The 21,620-nt window shown below is 40.9% G+C and overlaps 1 protein-coding gene across 2 annotated transcripts in view; it reads right to left on the bottom strand.

Moving 5' to 3' along the window:
- Positions 1-21,620, bottom strand: part of LOC149223535 (uncharacterized) — a 316,798-nt gene that overhangs the window by 115,636 nt on the left and 179,542 nt on the right. For both annotated transcript variants that reach the window (XM_089385863.1, XM_089385865.1), the window contains one exon: positions 20,158-20,318. In XM_089385863.1, coding sequence (XP_089241989.1) covers positions 20,158-20,318 — 161 coding nt within the window. The remainder of the gene's footprint in view (positions 1-20,157; positions 20,319-21,620) is intronic.

Raw genomic sequence — 21,620 nt, 5'->3', positions numbered from 1 at the left:
GAGATGTGGGATTTTATTAGGTCATGTGTATCTTGAAGATGAACTTGCCTTGAATCTTTGTACTTGTTTTTATAGAAGGGAGGAAGGTTCCAGCATTTGTGATAGGAAATTCCAATGGGAGACTTGAAGCCCCAGGGTTTGTGAGAGGCAATTCATCAAGGACACTTGAAGTGCTAGGGTCTTAGTCTTTGTGTGAAAAAGACATAGGGTGTGTGGCAAAGAAACCCTAGAGAAGTCTTGGAGAACTTTGCTTGGAGAGCCTGTATGAGGCAAGCTTGGTGAAAAATCAATGATGGACTTGCTAGCGTTGATGCTAATATGTTCTGGAGCCTTTGATATGGCTAGATAGCTTGGTGGGATGCCTTGCTAGGAATTTCTATTGCTGATTAGGGTTTGCTATTGATGGTGGATACACTAGTGAGAGTTTTGGAGAACATCTGAGAGTATAAGTTTGTGATAAGTTTGACTGACCATCTTGTACACTCTTGTGATAAGCTGTTGGCATGTACTTGTAGCTTCGTTATTATGTATATATGAAGAGAGCTTTTCCGTAGAAACTTTGTGTACTTGCAGATCTGTTTTTTCAACTTATGATATCATGGTGAATGAATAGTTTGCAGGGCATTTTAGTATGCAGATTTATCATAAATTAGCTGTATTTGTTCGGTGATTTGACAAACATAAAGAAGCTAAGCAGGCAGATTTATGGGTATAATAAATCTGCTGTAATTAAGTAAATTTCAGATTTGTTATATGTGGGGATTTCTGCCCGAAGTGCTGGAAAAATATTTCCCTTGAAGTGTACTTGTTTGGTGTTCATTTTCTTGGGCTGCCTTGCATATTTTGATGGACAGAAGTGAACTATATACTGCCGTAATTTATATTTTAAATTCAGCCGTAAGGCTGAAAGATCGTAGGAAACAAATCTGCAGAACTTCAAATTTGGGTGATTTCAAAATTTGCATTGAGCAGCGTTTTTGCGAAATTTCCACAATTTTCCACTGATTTGCATGGTTGAATCGTGAGTCATAGTTATACTTTCATCAGTTGGAGCACTTTGTTAGGGAGGTCTTTTCTTGGCAGTTGGAGTGACCAGCTGGAGGATTCTATTATTGATCATTTGCTGCACCTTTCTTGGAGGATATACGAAGAATGGATCTCCAGTATTTTAGATGCTTAAACAAGTTTTGAACTCCCAAGGTGACCAAACCCAACTTTCAAAAACAACCATTGCAATTTGGAGCCTTAATAATGAAAGCGCAGCAACTGAAAGAAGCGCAGCGCATGTCTCATAATCGTTGCACTGGTCGTGATGTTTGTTGAAGAAAATATAACTAGGTTTGGACTTCATAAATGTAATTTTGATCTTTGCATTTGTAAAAGAAAAGAAATATTATTTTTGTAAATTATAAAATGAGTTTCTTGCTCATTACATAGGTCCAGCACATGTTGAAGTGCTATAGGAAAGTCATAGAGTCAACAAAAATGTTAAAGAGCTCTTCTTGAGCATATATGTAATGTATATGAGTCAACCTAGGGTCTAGATCAGCCCTCCAAGACAAGCACAATCCTCTTGAAGAAGGCAGCAAGCAAAACGATGAAGAAATCAGTTATGTCGGCCTCAAAATGTATATAAATATCAAGTCTGCTCACATATGGAGAGACAATGGTTCACTGCAATCCGGGCTCTGATTGCTAGCTCCAAGCGAGCCATCCAAACAGTGTTTGTGCATGCCTATGTCGCCATAACGCAGTCCCTTCCATACTCTGCCCGAAACAACTTCTACTCGAGCCATCCTGTTTGTTGTTGACTGAGAAACAGTCTCTCCGACACTCTAGAAAATCTTTCTGGCCTTTAGAACTGACATCCAACTTCTCTCTAGCAAAATCGAATTGCCTCTAAAGACTTCTGCGCAGCCCTTGTGTCAACCTCTAGAGGTTATTTCTGCCTCTCTGCAAGCTACTCTCTGGTACTGGAATCTCTTACTCCGGACACACTGTCCCTACTGTTGATTTTGTGTAGCATCGGATGTGCTCTAGCTCCGAAATTTTGTGGAGGGGCTAGAACACATGAGATCTCCAAGACCCAAAATTCGTTTGGAGAAATTCCACCCGAATGAGAAGTTATTACAACAATTAATATTTTTAATGAATTCCTAAGTCTAAACTTAGGAAGATAAGAATATTAATGGGTATTAATAAAAATATGTGTGAGAAGCTTCTAAGAGGCGAGGATCAATTCTTTTTTAATCTTAGCCGTTGATTAGGGACTTAATCTCGGCCATTGATTCATCAACAAGAAAAGTATAAAAGGAGGCTTGAGGGTCAATTGGAGATACAACATATTGATCAGTCAGTTTGATTTTCCTGGGGCGAGGTTTGCTGAGAAAATCAAACTAGTGATCTGAGTTGTAGCGAGGGGCAAAAGCAGACAATTGGATCGGAAAGGAGTTCCGAGCCAAAGAGTACCAGGCAAAGAGGCAACAGTAGCATCAGAGAGGCAACACAGAGGCCTACGCAACCTAGGAAGGATCTCACGCAGTGCTGACGCCGGCCAAGAGGGCCTCTTGCAGTGGAAGTGTAAGATATTTGTCAGAAGTTCAAGATTTTGCTGGAGAAGCGAGGTTCTGAGCCGAGGGCGCTGAACAACAGTCTTCCTCCAACAAATCGATCCAGTAGAAGGGATGACGCAGTCTCCTAGAGTCAAGACGCTGGCCCAAGCAGGGAGTGCACTGGAATTTCGCAGCGTTTGCCGGAGTCAGGCAACTTAGTGGATTAGTTGTGACTTGCAGAACAAAGTAAACCCTCATACATATATCTTGTTGTCGAGATTTCTCTGAAAGGTTAGCCAGTGTGAGGCAACCTGTTGTACTTAGATTTTGCTTGCTTAATAATACAAACGCTTTATATGCTGCACCGATTTTCCCGCGTTGAGTTTTACCAAGGACGTGTTGTCCAAAAATAACGGTGTCCCTTATGTGTTTGTCTCATATATTTTTAGTTTATGATTTGTATGTAAGTGTAGTCTGCAGTAGTGTTTTTCATCACTGTTTATAAATTAAATAACTTGTTGAATGTAATAACAAGTAGGAGATGATAAACCAGTGTTTGCAAAAGGTTTTCTGATGTGTAGATTCAGAAATTTTCACATGGTATCAGAACATTGCAGATCATAGGATACTGAAGCCATCAGCCAGGAGATCCAACAAATCTGTTGTAGAGAGGTAGTTGTCCCAAGTGACAATGTTGTTCCAGAGCCAGAGAATGCAGAGGAAGGGTGATGCAATGTAGAAAAGGTGATGCAGAGGCTCACGCAGTGCTTGCATTAGCATTTCGATCCTGTAGAGGGTGACCCAGTGCCCGAGAGGAGCTAAGCAGTGACTGCATCAGCTCTCTAGGCCAACGCAGAGCCTGAGAGGCTCAAATCAATAAGTTATCAGGGCTGGAGGAGCAGAGCAGATTCGATTAGTGAAGCTAGTGAGACGTTGTTGTTGTTGGTGCAGAACGGTGTCTGTGGAGACAAAGCCAAGGTACAGGGAGTCACTGCCTTGACAGATTTCTAGCCAAAGAAATCTAGATCCAAGTTGCAGTGGTAAAGGAGGATTGGAGAGGAGTGATTCGACATTTGGTCGGAGGATTTCCGTGAAGGAAATCAGGACTCAGAGGGAGTCTAGAGGAGCTTGTTCCTTAGAGGATTTCTAGCGCTGAAGAAATCCAGATTTGAGTCTTGTTGGATTAACAACAGGAAAGGGAGAAGAGAACCAGTGCTATATTTATTGAGCAAAAATGGTAGTCAATGGATTGAGGGATCAAGACAGATTGGATGGAGCATCCAATTTTGTCATCTGGAAGGCCAAGATCCTAGCAGTCCTAGACAAGAATCGCATCAAGGACTATGTCTTGAAGGTAGTTGTTGTTCCGGTCGACGCAGATTCGCTGAAGAAGTACGAGGAGGCCCAGGCGAAGGCCAAATGCATGATTCTAGACGGGGTCAAAGATCATGTGGTCCCACAAATTGCTGAGAAGGAAACAAGAAGGGATATGTGGGAGACGCTGACCACCTTGTACCAAGGGCCTTCCGTTCAACGAAAGATGCTATTGGAGAATCAACTGAGACAGTATCAGATGCAGAAGGGAGAAGAGATCGCTCCCTTTCTCCTCAGGTTGCAAGGGATTTGAGACCAACTGACTTCCATGGGGTCTACACCAGATCCTGAGTTCATGGTCAAGACTACCCTGAATGCAGTCATCGAAGACTGGGAGACATTTGTCCAGAGTATCTTGGGCAAAGCTTCTCTCCCCAGTTGGGAGGAAATGTGGGCAACTCTTCGACAGGAAGAGATCAGGAGGCTGACCAAGGCAGGGAGTAGCGGTAGAGGAGCCCGAGTCAAGAAGGAGGAGGAGGAGGATGCAACTCTCACATCATCGGGACAACATGGGCAGCAGAAAAGGAAGAAAAAGGATATATCCAAGGTCAGATGCTTCAAGTGTGGGGAACTAGGACATTTCGCCACGCAGTGCCCCCGGAAGAAGGGCAAGGAAGAAGCTTCTGACTCGAAGGCTGCTCCAGCGAACGCTGACAAGGAGGATTGTGCCATGAGTGCTCATGCACCTCTGGAGAAGAGGTGGGGCGACATCGAGTTGTAGTTGGGAGGACTTATAGTGGGCAAGATCCTTCAGGTGCCCAAACTCTTGGATCACATACGACTATGGGAGCCCTTAACAATAGTAGCAAAATGACGAGTGTCAGTTGCTGCGAGGTGTGATGGGGCAACAATAGCAGAGCTAGAGTGCCAAAGTCTGAAGCAGTGCAATGGATGTTGTAGCAGTTAGAGAGGCACAAAGCAGATTGCAATAGTACAGTAGCAGTAGAGGGTTAGCACAGATTAGCAGCAGAGGTAGCTTCAACATCACGAGGCATCCATACTGACCAGCATGTAAGTTTTTGGGTGAAGTTTTAGTTACTTCTCAGTAACTGAGTTGCAGTGCAGCAGTTAGCAGTGGTAGTGCTATGGGCAACGTGATGCAACATTTTGAGAGGGAGCTGCAGTACAAATGTAGCAGTGACAGTGGCAGAGTCATGGGCAGCAATACAGGACGCAACAGTGCAGTGGATGAAGGGCAGTAGGCCAAGCATCAACAACATAGAGGACCGATGCATTGGATCAATGTAATACTTCTATTGAGAAGTATTGCTAGAGCACATTCCCCGCTAAGAGGGAGTGTTGATTTTGGGTAGCATCGGATGTGCTCTAGCTCCAAAATTTTAAGGAGCGGCCAGAACACATGAGATCTCCAAGACCCATAAATCATTTGGACAAATTCCACCCAGATGAGGAGTTACTAAAATAATAAATATTTTTAATGGGTTCCTAAGTTTAAACTTAGGAAAATAAAAATATTAACGTGTATTAATAAAATATGGGTGAGAAAGTTCTAAGTGGTGAGGATCAAGCTAGTTCTAATCTTAGTTGTTGATTAGGGACTTCATCTCGGTCGTTGATTCATCAACAGGAAAGTATAAAAGGAGGCTTGAGGGTCAGTTGCAAATACACCATATTGATCGAGCTAGTGATCTGAGTTGCAGTGAGAGGGCCAGAAGCAGATAATTGGACCGAAAAGGAGTTCTGAGCCAAAGAGTATCACGTAGAGAGGCAACAATAGCATCAGAGAGGCAGCGCAGAGGCCTACGCAACCTAGGAAGGGGCTCACGCAATGCTGACACAGGCCAAGAGGGTCTCTTGCAATGGCAATGCAAGATATTTGTCAAACGTTTGAGATTTTGCTGGAGAAGTGAGGTTCTAAGTCGGGAGGGCTGAACAATAGTCTTCCTCCAGTAAATCGATCCAACAAAAGGGGTGACGCAGTCTCCTAGAGGCAAGACACTAGCCCAAGCAGGGATTGCACTCGGATTTCGCAGTGTTTGCCAAAGTCAAGCCACTCAGTGGATTAGTTGTGACTTGGAGAACGAGGTAAACCCTTGTATGTATTTCTTGTTGCCAAGATTTCTCTGAAAGATTAGCTGGTGTGAGAGGCAACATGTTGTAGTCAGATTCTTCTTGCTTAATGATACAAACCCTCTATATGCTACATCGGTTTTCCCGCATTGGGTTTTTCTGGGGATGTGTTGTCCAAAAATAATGGTGTCCCTTGTGTGTTTGTCTCATATATTTTAAGTTTATGATTTCTATGTCAATGTAGTCTGCAGTAGTGTTTTTCATCATTGTTTATAAATTAAATAACTTGTTGAATGTAATAACAAGTAGGAGATGATAACCAATTTTTGCAGTAGGATTTCTGATGTGTAGATTAAGAAATTTTCACACCTGCCCCTCTCTGTCTCTACTTCCCTTCTCTGACTCGAACTCTTCCGACAACTGCTGCTACTCTATGGAAAATGGCATTGCCCAAGGAAATCGATCTCAAGTGTGTGTTTTCCATCTGCCCAAAGAAATCCTCTAATAATCTCTAGTTGGGATTGATCCATCTGAGTTTCTAGACGATTCACACCTTTGTCCATTAATTATGATTAATTAACCACTTTTCCTAAGTTTAGACTTGTGAAATATTTAAAAATAAACTAATAATCTAATTGAGACACTTCTAGGTGGAATTTCCGAAAACGATTTCTGAGTTATGGAGAACTCTTGTGTTTTAGCCTCTCCACAAAGTTTCAAGACTATAACACCTCCGATGCTACAAAAACTAACACTCCCTCTTAGCTAGGAAGGTGTTCTAGTGCTGCACTTCTGTTACAACACCCTGTCCCTGTATCACCGTTTGTCACGCTGCTGAAATTTGGCCACTGTGACTACTTGCCACTACCCACCAACCACTGCGCAACTCTAATGCTACATCTGTGTTGCTGCTGTCACTAGTATACTACTGCCAACTCTGCATCTGCACTGCAACTCCCTCTCATTTGTTGTTGTTGCTACTGCAACTAAGAAGCATCTGAAATACTGAATCAATTGTGTCTGTGTTGCATCTGTCTCCTGAGAATTTGACTATTACTAGCCTCTGCACTGTCCACTAGGGAATTTGCGTTGTTGTCAACATTGCACTGCGCTCCTCAACACCTTACTGCAACTAGTTTGTAACTGTCACTCCAGAATTTGATTGTATCACCTAACACTGATCCATCCTGCTATGAATATTGTGGGCCCCTGTAGCAAGGTATTGATCCATGAGACCTTAACGGACCTTTCCCATCCTTTGTGCTACTCTAGGACTATAGCTCCAAATCACCTCACCTCACTCTTGGAGATATAACTACTAACATGCCAGAGTGTTCCTCCAACTTGGAGGACAACTTGTTTATCTCTGCGGATGTTGCTGCCTGGTCCTACTTCTCCTGCTTGTCCTTCTTCTTGAGAGGACACTGGGTATTGTAGTGGCCAAACTTGCCACACCTGAAGCACGTGATCTTAGATAGGTCCTTCTTCTTCTTCTTCTCCCTTATCCCTGACTGGAACATTTTGATGCTAGGGCCATATTATCCTCTTCCTTCTCACCCTTCATGCCCTTGCTACTACTTCTGTTGATGGTGCTCTTTAATAAAGCTCGCCTGAACTCCTCCTACTGTAGGTCTGACCACATCTTGTCCCATCTAGGCAAAGTGTCTCGGCCCAAGATACTTTGGACAAAGACTTGCCACTCCTCTGAGACACTATTCAGTGCCAACTGTATAAGCTATGTTGGTTGAGGTGCCTCCCCAACGACTGCAAGATGATCACGGACCTCCTGAATCTTGGTGAGGAAGGAATCTATGCATTCACCCTTCTGCATCCTGATGCTTCTCCTGCAGGAACATCTTCCGCTGCTCGGAAATATTCTGATACATCTGGTCGAGAGTGCACCACATCTCCTTGCCGGTGCCTTTGCCAGATATATGTGAAATTATATGGTCTTGGACACCATCCAGGATTCGCCTTCGCCATCTCCTTCCTGTGCTCCTTCAACTGATCTACATCTTGAGGAACTGCCACTACATTATCTACATAGTCTTTCAGGTCATATTCATCAAGAAGGAAGGACATTCTATCCTTCCAGATGACAAAGTTGGAGGCTCCCTCCAGCCTATATTGATCTCTAAGCCCAGTTGTGGCCATCTCTGAATTTGATTGAAAATCTCCCTCTTCCTCTGCCTGGCTGTTGAATCTGATATTCGCAATCCCTTCTGGAGTGAGTAAAAAAATTGCTTGTAGCTACTACAAATTGCAACTGGAAAATCAGATTTCTAGACTAGAAACCCTCTGAGAGAAATTCTCTCAGTATGTGCCTTTCTCTTCCACCCGACGCTAATTCTGCGATTGCAAACTGTTGCAAAACCCTTCTATGCCCAAACAAGGAATTTTCTCGGTGAAAATACTAGATTGTTGCTCCCTCTGCCTGCTAGAATCACTCAATTTGGAAAGTCTAATTTTTCTGCCTACCCGCACTGAAAAAATCGAACTTGCTCAAGCAACACACATTGCCTGACTTAGGCTCTATGCTTTCCCCATAAACTCGTCCTGCTACTCCATTTGAACAACAAATTTTTGCCTCCACTTCTAAGCTTCCCCCTCTGATCAAGCTAGCTCTGATACCATGTGAAAATTTCAACTATTGCAGCAACTGGAAATTATTCTTCTAATTGTAAATTAATTAACAATTTATTTGCCCACACAAATAACGAATAATTCACAACTGCAATTTCACCAAATTAGATTCTGCGGAAGATATACTGGAATCTAAGAAAATACTGGTACACACAAAAATTTGACACAGTTATTTTTGGACAAAAGTCCCCAGAAAAACCCAACTCACGAAAACCAATGCAATAGCTGAGGGTTTTTATTATTAAGTAGCAGTGAGAAATTCTGAGTACAACTGGATGCCGAAAGCTGGCAATCCTATAGAGGAAAATATTGGCATAAATCTAGTGAGGAATTTTCCTCACCCCGCAAGTAATCCAGGTTTTGATTGCTAGCTCCAGGTGAGTTGTCCAAACAACTTTTGCGCAGGCCTACATCACCCTAGCGCAGTCCCTTCCACGCTATACTTGAAACAACTGCTACTCGAGTTGTCCTGTCTGTTGCTAACTAAGAAACTATCTCTCCAACACCCTAGATAATATTTCTGGCCTCTGGAACTGAAACCCAACGTCTCTCTAGCAAAATCAAATTTCTTCTAGAGACTTCTGCGCAACCGCTGTGTCAACCTCTATGTGGCTATTTTTTCCTCTTTGCAAGCTACTCTCTGGAACTGGAATCTCTTCCTCCAAACTCACTGTCCCTACCCCTCTCTGTCTCTGCTTCCCTTCTCTAGCTCAAACTCTTCTTACAACTACTACTGCTCTTTGGAAAATCAAACTGCCCAAGGAAATTGATCTCAAGTCTGTGTTCTCCATGTACCCATCAACCTCCTTTTATAATCTCCAATTGGGACTCCAATGGCCAAGATTAAAACGTAATTGACGGTTGAGATCATTTCTAGATTGATCTGTGTGAGTTTCTGGACAATTCACACCTTTCTCAATTAATTCTGATTAATTAACCACTATTCTTAAATTTAGACTTAGGAAATATGCTAATCTAGGTTGTCATTGATGTCAATAGTTGATTGTTGATATAGCAGTGATTGAATGACACATTCTTGAAGATGCCAGAAGATGACTACAACTCTTGTTTAAGTTGATGAAGTGTCAATCATGCTATTACATGTCTATGATAAAAGACTACATGATCACTTATGTCGACCATGATGATGACTTAGGTGGACTACACTTGGAAGACTGTCTATATGACATAAACATGATGACATGCCCTATGATGACAAACCTCCAATAATGTTGAAGGAGACAAGGTGATGAAGAAGGAAAGCATGATGATGACCTTACATTGAAGAAGGCAAGGACATAATAATGATGACCCTATGAAGACAAGGACATGATAAGGACACGATTATCAATGAAGGAATCACCATGAAGAAGCCCTACAGTCCATTTTTGCACTCATAAAGGATCACTCACATTAAAACTTATTTTTCACCTCCTTAGAGGCAAAATTCTTCCATGAGACCTACACCATCTTGAAGAGCTTAATTTTTCCTTTCTAACGAGCTATTACTCAATGCGTAAATCCAAGCAGTTTAAAAGTTATTGATTTTACAAATTAATGTTGAAATTTTGGTTATTGAGCCAACCTTACCTCCATAACTCATGTCGCCTCGCATGTGGACATGGCTGTTCATTGTGAGGACGAATAGGTATATATATAAGACGTTAGACCTCTGTTTTTGTCAAGAGTTTTCGGTGAAGATCCTACGAGTGTTACAAGAATCGAGTTCACATCTTGTGAACCATATAACAAGGGTTATACACATATGGAAGTTGCGGAAAAGGGGGCAGAATTGTGGAAGGGTGTCTCAGGGTTGACTGGACTACGGGTTGGAGAATTGACAAGCCTCTTGTGAAAGGATGGAACAATATTGTTGCCTTGAAGCTCGTTTTTAAGGCTTAAACTTGTAACTCACATCTTGCAGCTCGAATTAAGCTCTGTTATACCCACAGTAACTCGGATTGAAATGTAGGAGCTCCAATATGAAGCAGTGACATAGTAACTGGAATTGAAGTGTAGGAGCTCCAATATGGAACAGTGTTGCTGCCTTGAAGCTCGGTTTTAAGGCTTGAACAATGCTCAGATTTAGGTGAAGACTTGATTGTTGTCTGCTCTCTAGGCTCGGATCTGTGTTTTGTTGTGGCTCAGATAGTGAAGCCTATTACTTACCTCGGACTGTGCATTAACATAGTGCTAGGTCATCTGTGCACAGACCACTATTTCGGATTGTGTTATCATCACCCTTGTGATCTCATTAGCCAGGACTGAAATCCTTGTGGGCTAAGCAGTGAATACAAGGAAGAGAAATAATGGATGCCCTAAAGAAGATAAATTGTTGAGTTGGTACATTGAAGCAACCTTGAAGAAAATCTAGAAGCAGTCATTGAGAAGTCTTCTTAAGCATTGCTTGGAGCATTTTGGTGAAGCATTGATTGAATACTTGTTGGAGAACTATTGGAGCATTATTGAAGTTCTTGTTGAGCTTGTATAAGCCTCTTTGTTGAAGCAACCTTTCGAAGATTTAATTGAAGACCTCATTGAAGACCATGATGCATTGAAGACATCATGAGGTGATTTGGAGACATTGCTTGTGTACGATGAAGTGCAGTGGCGATACCTTCTAATTGACAAGATTGTCATTGATGATGTTGCGTGGAGGCTACAGTGAAGCTCCTAAACTCAAGGTTGGTGCCTTGGATAAGATAGGGTCGAAGCCCTAGAGGTCGGAGCTGCACTAAAGTCCAAGTAGGTGCTTGGCACATCCCAAGTTGGAGCTTGGGTGTCTTCATCAAGGGTTGTAGCCTTACCTATATTGTACTTGATTCATTATAAATATTATATTAATAAAAGCATTTATTTCTATTGTTCATTTTATGTTCTAAATATAAGTGATCTAACTAGTAAAAGTAACAATTGAAAAGAAATATTGATTCACCCCCCTCTCAGTATTTCTAACAAAATAATTAAAAATACGCTAATAATCTAATTGAGACACTTTTAGGTGGAATTTCCAAAAACGAGTTATGAGTTATGAAGAATTCTCGTGTTTTAGCATCTCCACAAAATTTCGAGACTAGAACACCTTCGATGCTACAAAAACTAACATACTAAACAAATCAAACTCTTCCTGCCACCTGCAGCTAGAAAATCGAACCCTTGTCTAGCAATTCGAACTGCCTGGCCAGTGTCTACGCAGACCTAGAAGAAATTCGCTCAGACTCCCTATTAATTGCGAAATTTCTGCCTCTTTGTCTCTAAGCCTTTGATCTGATCAAAATAGCTTTGGTACCATGTGAAAATTTCCTTGAAATGTAGCAACTGGAATTAATTCTTCTAACTGATTAAATTATGTAGTTTATTTTGTTACGACAAAATAACGAATTAATCACACTGCAATTTCTTCACAATAAAAAACACTACGGAAATAAAATGATGGAAACTGAGAAATATAGAGCACACACACAAAAATATGATATTGATATTTTTGGACAATTGTCCCCGAGAAAACCCAATGCGAGAAAATCGGTGCAGCAGTTGAGGGTTTTATTATTATGCAGCAATGAAATTCTAAGTACAATAAAATGGATGCCAAACTGGCAATCCTGTTTGAGAGAAATACTAGCAAAATTAATGAGGGAATTTTACCCTTCTCCACAATAAATCCTGGCTCAGCCTGGCCACTCAAACTAGCTAACTCAAACTCCTCTACACAACTTCTACATAAGCCTTGCACAGTCACTCACACACTCTACCTAGATTTGCCTCGAATCTGCCTCTAACTGACTGCTACTGCTCTGGAAATGATCCTTCGATCCTCTAGAAAATTATCCAGGTTCTCGACAATTGAATCCACCTCCTTCTCAGCAAAATCGAATTGCCTCCTTGAGGCTATTGTGCAACCTCCTGTGGAAATAACTCGACCTCCTCTCCCGACTCTCTGGAATTGGAAACCTCCTCCGGAATCACTATTTCTACCCCTCTACATCCCTTCTGGCTCAAACTCTCTTCCTGTGTTTGACCTCTATAGTTGGATAGCTCAATCTGCCAAGGAACTCACACTATTGGCTTCTTTCTTATGTGTTTTGCTCCAACCCCATCAACCTCCTCTTATAATCTCTCGTTGGCTCACCAATGACCATGATTAAATCCTCATCAATGGCTAAGATCATTTCTGAGTTGATCCATGTGAGTTTCTAGAGAAATCTCACATTTCTCAATTAATTCTTGTTAATTAATCATTTTCCCTAAGTTAGACTTAGGAAAAATTTAATTACTGATTAATTAACTTAATTGAGCCATCTCTAGGTGTTTTCTCCTGAAACATTTTCTAGGTTCTGGAGCTCTAGTGTTTCTAAGCCTCTCTGACCAAAGTTGAGACTACAACACCTATTTGATGGTACAAAACTAACATGTATTACTTACAAAAAAAGAGTGGTATTAGTGATAGTGCTACTTTTCCTTAGTGGTCATTCAACCTCCCTTTGTTATTCCAAGGGACATCTTCAACGGATAAGATCGAACCCTCTAGCATCCATGATCAAAGTATGTATGCCCCTTGATACAAGTGGATGTTCTCACTCTCCCAAATCCCTATTTCCTCCATAATGATTGTTTCAAAAAAAAATTCCAGCTTTCTGTCACTAGAAGTAAAAACGGAGGCAATGAGTAGAAAAAACACCTACTACCAAAGTTCTATTTGTTATGTTGATTCCACCAGCTAGCGATATCTTGGGAGAACCATCTCAGAGGCTTGCCCTCAAACTTGTTTAAGACCAAATCCCATATATGTTTTGGAGACATACCCAATTCCAAAGGGATCTTACTCAAATATCTTATAATCTAACTAGGCTCAATAATCTTCCACCTTTTGACAAGCCAATCTGGAAAGTCCTCTCTCGTGGTAATATGAACCTTCATGTTCTCTTCAAATGCACCTACTGCTTTAGCAAAGATGTCCAAAGTTCAAACACTGCGTTGTTCCTTCTGTTAGCGCTTGGAATTCACCTAGGCTGAGATAGACAAACTCTCAAGGCTACATCAAACCATTTCACCTCGTAGCTAGCCCTACGAGGTATGAGAAGGCTCTCTCGGGTCAGATTCGGTAGATCTTTCAATATGGTAAGCTGACCAATTAGGGATAAAGATTTTAGGCTAGTAAATTGATAAGGGAGGTTGATTTTAAAGATTTTTGGGGTTTTTGGTGGCAATTGGAGGGAGTGCAATTCAGGGTGCGGGGATTGGGCTCATTTTTCGCAAGGGGATCTTTGGGGCAAGGTAGGAGTGAGTGCTGATGCCTTAATCTGAGATGGATGATCAGGAATGATAGAGGAGGAGCTAAAGAGGGCAAACAACAACTTTGAATCCTCTTTAGACAGTGGAAAACATAGATATTGAACAAAATTAAAAGCTGAGCATGGCATGCATGAATTCAAACTTTAACACTTCATCTGTTCAATTAGCAGCAAAGAAAGAGATGGAAACACATAAACACACTTACAATAACATGTAGAGAACACACCATCAACACAACAATCCACAAGAATCCACAATGATGTCTGCAAAACCCTGGCCTTCCTTTTCCTTAAATTGCAGTAATAGATGTACAATATGCAATAATACTTCTCCCACAAGAGTCCAACCATGAAAATGAGCAAGAGGAGGCATAATATAGACCATCTAACTCCTTTCCCCACCTCTAGGGGTCGAGCTCAGCTTCCTAAGAGCAGTTTGAACTGATTCTAAACTAAGCACTAGATAATAGGTAATCAAACAACTTGCCTCTATTACTTAGCTAACTTATCCATGCATTAATTATTCACTTTTTACATCAAGGAAGCTTCTAGAAGGGTAAAGAGAGATAAAATCTATCCATGTGCCATGAAAATTATACATTCATCCATCATGTACAAGTAAAAATCATCAACCAAGGTGAAAACAGTGTTTTCTGGCCTGAAAAGTCAAAACTGCCAAATTCAGCTCGAGTGGTCGCGCCCCCTGCTCGAGTGGTCGCGCCCCTTTGCAGCAACTTTTGAGTGGGTTCCACTGGTCCAAATCAGGTGCAAGATGGCTCATTGGAAAGCTTGGTCTGTCTACTTTCCATCCCAAGTGGAATTTCTAGATTTGGAGTTGATTTGACCCCTCAAAAGTCAATTCTCCCAAGGTCACTTTCTGCAACTCAAAAAGTGGGCAGAAAGTCAAAATTTTGATGTATTTTGAGCTTTTGGAGGCTCAAATCTCAAAATCAGGCTTCTCCCAAGTATAGGTAATTTTAGTCTTTGCATAACCTTTCCAAAAATGTCAACTTTTTGCAATTCCGAGCAGTCCTCCCGAGTGGTCGCGCGGGGGGTGAGACCACTCCACAGGCAAAAACCTGTAAATTTCCAAAAAATTTCCAAAATGCCCCAAAACTCTCAAAATTTTTTGATTTTGCTGCTGGATGAAGGCTAATGAGTACCATGGTGAGTGAGGGATGCCTCAGCCAAGATACGGAGTGGGTTTGTCCTTTTCTTCTTCTTCTGGGCCTCTGACAGCTTCCTTTGGAGAATTTTCATTTTAGCCTTGCAAACATGCAATCTTGCCCAATAGTGTGTTTTCATGTTGCGTAGCAGTTCTTTGTCACGATTTGCCTTCTCCAACAATCTCTCCAAGTGTGCATTCACACTGATAAGCATGGACTCCCGGTCAGCAGGCAATGGGTCACCGGGCCTCCTACGGTTCAAAGTTCGATCATTGCGGATCCTCCATAGCTCATCAAGTTCTTTTTCTTCTTCTAATTGTTTGGTGCGCTGTTCTAGATAAGTGATGGTCCATTGAGCCATTTGGAGCTTTTGCTGCAACACGAGGTTCTCCTCCTCTCTCTGCCTGATAATCTCATAAAAATCTGAAGAAGGAGAGCGGGCATCACGATCAACGAAATCATCATGTGTATCACCAGCTCTCTCATCCTCAATCATGGGCTGCTTGCCCTCCCGTACTGCCTCTGCTGATGAAGAAGGCGAGGCCTCTTCCCCCTGGTGTGGAGATAACACTCGCTGATCTGAAGAAGATGACGAGACCCCTTCCACCTGCTGCGGAGAAAATATTCGTCGAGCTGCTGCAAATAAGGTCCTAGGACCTCTCTGATAGGTGACCTGAGGTGAGGAAGCCACATGTCTCGGAACAATAATCTCGGGCTGGTGTGATGGACCTCCCACCTCATGAATGACCTCTGGCTCTGGCTGTGGCTGTGGCTGTGTGAAGAACTCACGGGAGATAAAATCTGCCCAAGAAATGCCCTGCTGACTCAGCTGATGGGAAACAACCAGCTGGATGAGACCATGATGACACAAGCTCCTGAGCTGCTGAGCTGGGGACTGCCTCTGAAACACGGACACCATCCTCTGAATGTCATGAAAGAGATAAGCCGGGATGTTCATCATCCTCACCCTGGTGAAGTGCATCAACATGCGGATGTGACAAGCAAATACCCGTGAGAATCTCCCCTCGCATGTGAAATAGTGCATGATAAGCCGCATGATAGGAGCATACTCCTCTCGGAGGAATCTGAAAGGAAAGTTCCCTGACAAGTTGTGTATGTATGTTGGCCTGACATATGGCTCAAAGTAAACAAAATCCAGCCACTTGCGCTTTGGCCACACCTCACCCACATTGGGTATCCCGGTAGCCAGTGAAATAGTCTCTGGAGAAAACACAAAATTCACCCCTGCAAGGGTGACCTGCTCGTCATGAAGGTGTAAAACAAATAACCGGGCCAGCTCCCTATGATGCTGAATCTGTGCAAGCCTCTCGCAAAACTGATAGCATGACATGTACTGAAAGCCAGTCACTGCCAATGGGCAAGCCTGCAACTCTGCCAAGGATGTGGGCTCTTCTCTCTTGTGGTGACCACCCTTGCCACCCTTACGAGGCCTCCGCTGTGTCTCAACCTCCGTGGATGAAGATCGGTCATCACCTTGCTCATTAGTCTCAGTGGTTGACATGATGTTATTGAGCAAAGTGGAACAAATAAGCCAAGATGACTGTTGCCCTGCCTGCAAAAACGCTGAGCAGTATGCTGTTTTCAAGGGGAAAAATCATGAGGGAAATGTTAGGGGAGGGAATTTACATAAGGAAAGGGAAAACATATATAAACAACAGGGAACTTTGAAGGAAATAATCACATAATGTCAAATATATCATTCTATCTCTCATCATTTGCAAATAAATACTTTATTAGGGAAAATAGATGTTATGATCACCAAGGGAAAGGACAATATAAATTTTCATCATGGAAGGAATGAGGGTATGATCATCAGGGTATGAGGTAGCATCAACCACAAGCAATTAACAGGCTGCTCCCTTTTATTTTGTCTTTGAAAGCCTTTCATGAGCATACTCTGTTTTTTCACATGTAAAAATGGCCATTTGATGCTAATGGAAAACAGGGATTTTGGGTATTTGATCATAGGGGAGGGGAAGGGTTTTTATGACAGTTTGAAAGGGAAAAGAGATATTTTGTATCAAGGGTATTAGGGAGATGGAGGGAGAAAGGAAATTCGGATTTTGGGACTGGGGAACACATTAACAATCTCTGCCAACTATACTTTATAACAGCAGTTCCTTTAACAATGCTGGCAGCTTCATGAATGCTTTTTGTCATAGGTGAAATAAGGTTTCAGTTACATGCTTTGACAAAGGGAAAGGGATTTCAATTGCATAGGGACTTTTAGGAAGAGATAGAGCAATTGAATTAGGGTTTTGGTGAAGGGAAGGGTAGAAAAACAGAGTTTTGGGATTAGGGAGATGTATCATGCCCTTCTGCAAACCCTAGCACAGCAAACTGTTCCTTTTTGATAGCTAGCAGCTGGTACATTTGATAAACTTTGTCATGATTTTCACACAGCTTCTCACCTTTGATATTTACAGCAAGATGACATTTTTCTTTTGTTTTTTATAAGGCTATGCAAGTTATATTTTTTATTCTGTTTTTGTGTGATTATAAGCATGCCTTGTCATCATTTTCTTTTCTTTTTACTATATTTGTTTTCATTCTTTTGCTGTGCAATTTACATATATATTTGCTGTATGACACAGTACTAGGGTTTGGGTAAGTTTGTATGGGAGAAATTAGGATTTGAATAGGGTTTTAGGGAGGAATTGGTTTTTTAGGAAAGTGAATTGGGGTTTTAGCATTACTTGCAAATGAGATTGAATAAATTAACACTCTGACATTTGTGCATAATGATGGGAAACCATGGAGGGAAATAAAGGAATAAAAAACCTTGAAGAACAAACAATAACCCTAGCATAATGCTTGCAAAACAAACAATCACTTAACCTATCTTTTCATTAATTTCTCATGATAAAAATGACCATAATCATCCATTGAATCCATGGCACAATTATTAGCAATGCAAAGGAGGCCTACCTCAGAGAATTCACGAGCAATCACAAAAAGTTTTGAAGTTTTGATGCGTTCTGGAGCAAACTGGCCGAGTGGTCGCGCACCAGTCTCGAGTGGTCGCGCCCCGCTCGAGTGGTCCCGCCCGACCAAATTAACACAGGGAAATGTTGCTGGAGTGGTCGCGCACCTCCCAGGTGGTCGCGCACCCTGGTGGAGTGGTCGCGCACCCTCAAAAAGCCTGAAAACTGCTAAAACTTACCAAATTCGCCCTCTTGCCTCTCTCCTTGTGTTTTCTTGCCTTCAAATGCACAATGAGTCTCTTTTGAGAGGGAATTAGCCTTTATATACTCACATTTGAAAAAATTAACTTGAAAAACCCACTTTATAATGTTTTCACTTTTGCACTCTTTTTAACACTGTTTTTGAGTTGATTTGGTCCTGAAATTAGCTTTTTGAGGCGTTTGACTCCGTTCTTTTTGCAGGTTGACCATCTGATGGACTGTGGCGAATGAACCAGGGTTGTTGCCGGCACTTTTGAAAACTTTTGAAAATTTCTTTATTTTTACAAATTTCTCATGACCTTGAACTTAAAAACAGGGTTTTTAAATACAAGGCATCAAATGACCTGTAACTGATGAAAATAACAATGAAACATATGTACACACCTCCTTCTGGCTTGCTGGGCACTCACTGAACTTGAACTCATGACCTTGCAGTGATTTTGACTCAAAACCCTAGACCTAAGACCTGGGACCTCTAGACAAAAATAAAAACAAACATGACTCAATTTCATTGTGGTATGACCTGATCCAGCAAAGCCAAGAAGGGAACAAAGACCAGCCCTCCATTCAGTTTTATGGCATGCCTAGCGGGATGCAAAACTGACACTAATGAGACACCTACCTATGCATATGCAAAGAGCTATTGATCACTGATGGAGGGCTCAAGACCGACACTAACACCTTCAATAGAGGTTTGGTTGAGTTTTGGGACAAGATCAAAGTCATTCACAAAACAAACATTGTGTAATTGATCACCATCTAAAAGAGGACTGACTTAAATATGCATCCATACTGAGCATCTTCAAGAAGATAACATAGTGCAGTTGTGATTCTGCTCTAACAACATATAATTAGGGTCTAGGGGGCATCCTTGCTAGATATATCTTTCAAGCGATATTGCCTCTAACAAATGGCCATTAAAATAGACTCTGGTGGAACCATTTCACATAAGTATGCTCATAACTTGAGTTAAAAAACTCCTAAATCCCCACCAGAAGAAAATTTCAAGCATGAAATTCTTATCAGAGGCCTTGTCCAAGCCAATCTTCAAGAAAAGAATCTTTTGGTTAATTTGCCTTGCCTATCTACTACTTTCCCAAGTAATAATAAGATTGCCTAGTATGAAGTGGTCTTCAATAAGAATTGTTTGCTCATGTAATACAAACTTCACAGTCATATATTTGATCCCTTTGGCTAGAAATTTAGCTAGGACCTTGCAAGAAGCACTAATCAATGTAATTAGTCTCCAAACATCCGTTGTATCCCTTTTCATGCCTTTAGGTATAAGATTGATTAGTCTTGCATTCACCTATTGCCCCATTTACTCCACCTTAAAAGCTTCTTCATGTGTGCTTATAAGATCATGACCAATCATGGCCTAGAGGTTCATATGGAATTCCCAAGGACGCCTATTCATTCTTGGGGATTCTTGCTTATTCATATCCTGTAAAACCTATAAAAAAAACTCCTTAATCAAGGGACAAGATAGGAGAGACCATTGAAATTTGGGAACTTTAGCAAGAACAATATACATGATGAGTTCCTTGGGCTCATATCTGATCAAATTACAACCACCCGAACTAAAGATTCTATGGAAGTGGTTTCAAAAATTTCTAGGATACATGTACTATCTAATGACTTTTAGCATAATCTACAACCATAGAATGTTTATATATGCAAGAAAATTGATATCTTTGATTCATTGAGATGTAAAGTCCATATTACTAGCAAGTTTGATGAGTTGATTCACTCAAGTGCATTTGACATAATATCTGACCAGTGAATTCATGGCTAATCAAATAAAGGTGTTCAAGGGAGCCAAAAAAAATGCATGAACATACCAAAACAAATAAATGCATATAAAAGAATGAAAAGCAAAAGAAAACAAACGAACCTGAGCTTTCTAGGGATGGAAACATTCACTATGAACAAGTGATCACCACGTGCTGAAGGATTTCTAAGCTTAGGAACACCCATATTTCGCATGGCTAACTCTTCACCTGGTTGCGTCCCTGCAGAAACTTCAAGATCCTTGAATCCATCCACAGTCTCCACCTAATCATGACAGATTTGCATAATCAATTGGATTAGAAATAGAGGCAACCCACAGTTAAATGATAAAATATCGTAATCAGCACAATAAGTTAACAACTAGACAATGCAATAATTACCAGGAGGAATCATCAAAGTGCAGAGATTAAAACACAGGAACATTTAAACATCAAACTACATCTATATGCACACGTAAAATTAGAAAGCATATATTTCAGTTAGTAATCCAAATATGGACAGTAGAAGCTGACAGAACAAAATTTGTATTTTAGGACAAAAACAGCATACAAGCAGATAATTATAAGCCCCATCCAAAAAAATTATGGAGACAATGTCCATTAATACAATAGATGTTAGGAAACTTCCCATACCATTAAAATCAAACCACAAATTTGGCAGAACCTTTTAAATTCAGCATATTGTGGAGAGTACATTAAAGAAAAGATTAGAATGCCTACTATCTGAGTTCTTTGTTTCACATATATAAGGTGAATACTCCATTTGAATTTAATGTGCAAAGTATCCCAATCAGAGAAAATAGTGTCAAGCGTTACATTCTTTTAGAGATGTCAACAGTGAATTTGCCCCAAGAAAATTCAGCGTTGAGTTCCAGGCCCATTCACGAGTACATTTTGTGATCATAGATGAACTTCTCCAAAGTTCAACTTGACTGATTTGGCCTCGACAATGTGTGGATACATTAGTGGTGTATCCAACATTGAGAATTCATGAGTACTTTGATCGAACTAAGTACATGGTTGGATATCTTTACTTCCAAAGTTCTCTTGCATAAGTTTTCAAAGCAGTGTTCTTCACTAAGTTGCCAGGAAACACGGGTATGGGGACAGGTACGTCACTTTTTGAAACAGGGTGCATGGTTTGCCAAGGATATATACTATATTATAGTTTATATATATTATATATTATATAAATTATAATATATATGAAATTCAAATTATGAATTTTCAATTTTGAACTCCTCCAATTTACAACAAGAAAAATAAAACATTGAATATTCACATTGAAATTTCAAATTTAATATCAATCAGAGAGATATGAATCATGATAATGTGAAAATTCCTAAACCGGAATTCCTACTACAGCAACTAATGATATTACTCCTACTTGTTAAATTCCTTTAAACAAATTACTTGCAATTTCCTACGACAAATATCGTAATACATACACTGCAGCCTTCACTTAATTAAATTATATGCAGAAACAAGAGACTGAGCAAGAAAGAAAATACAACACAAATGACATTGTTATTTTTGGACAAATGTCCCCGGAAAAACCCAATGCAGG

This window comes from Pinus tabuliformis, chromosome Q (genome assembly GCF_031772625.1).
Source record: "Pinus tabuliformis cultivar Carrire ecotype Pingquan chromosome Q, CPIR1, whole genome shotgun sequence".
NCBI classification, from domain to species: domain Eukaryota; kingdom Viridiplantae; phylum Streptophyta; class Pinopsida; order Pinales; family Pinaceae; genus Pinus; species Pinus tabuliformis.
The sequence above is the reverse complement of the archived record's forward strand: the minus strand, read 5'-3'. Positions and strand labels throughout refer to the sequence as shown.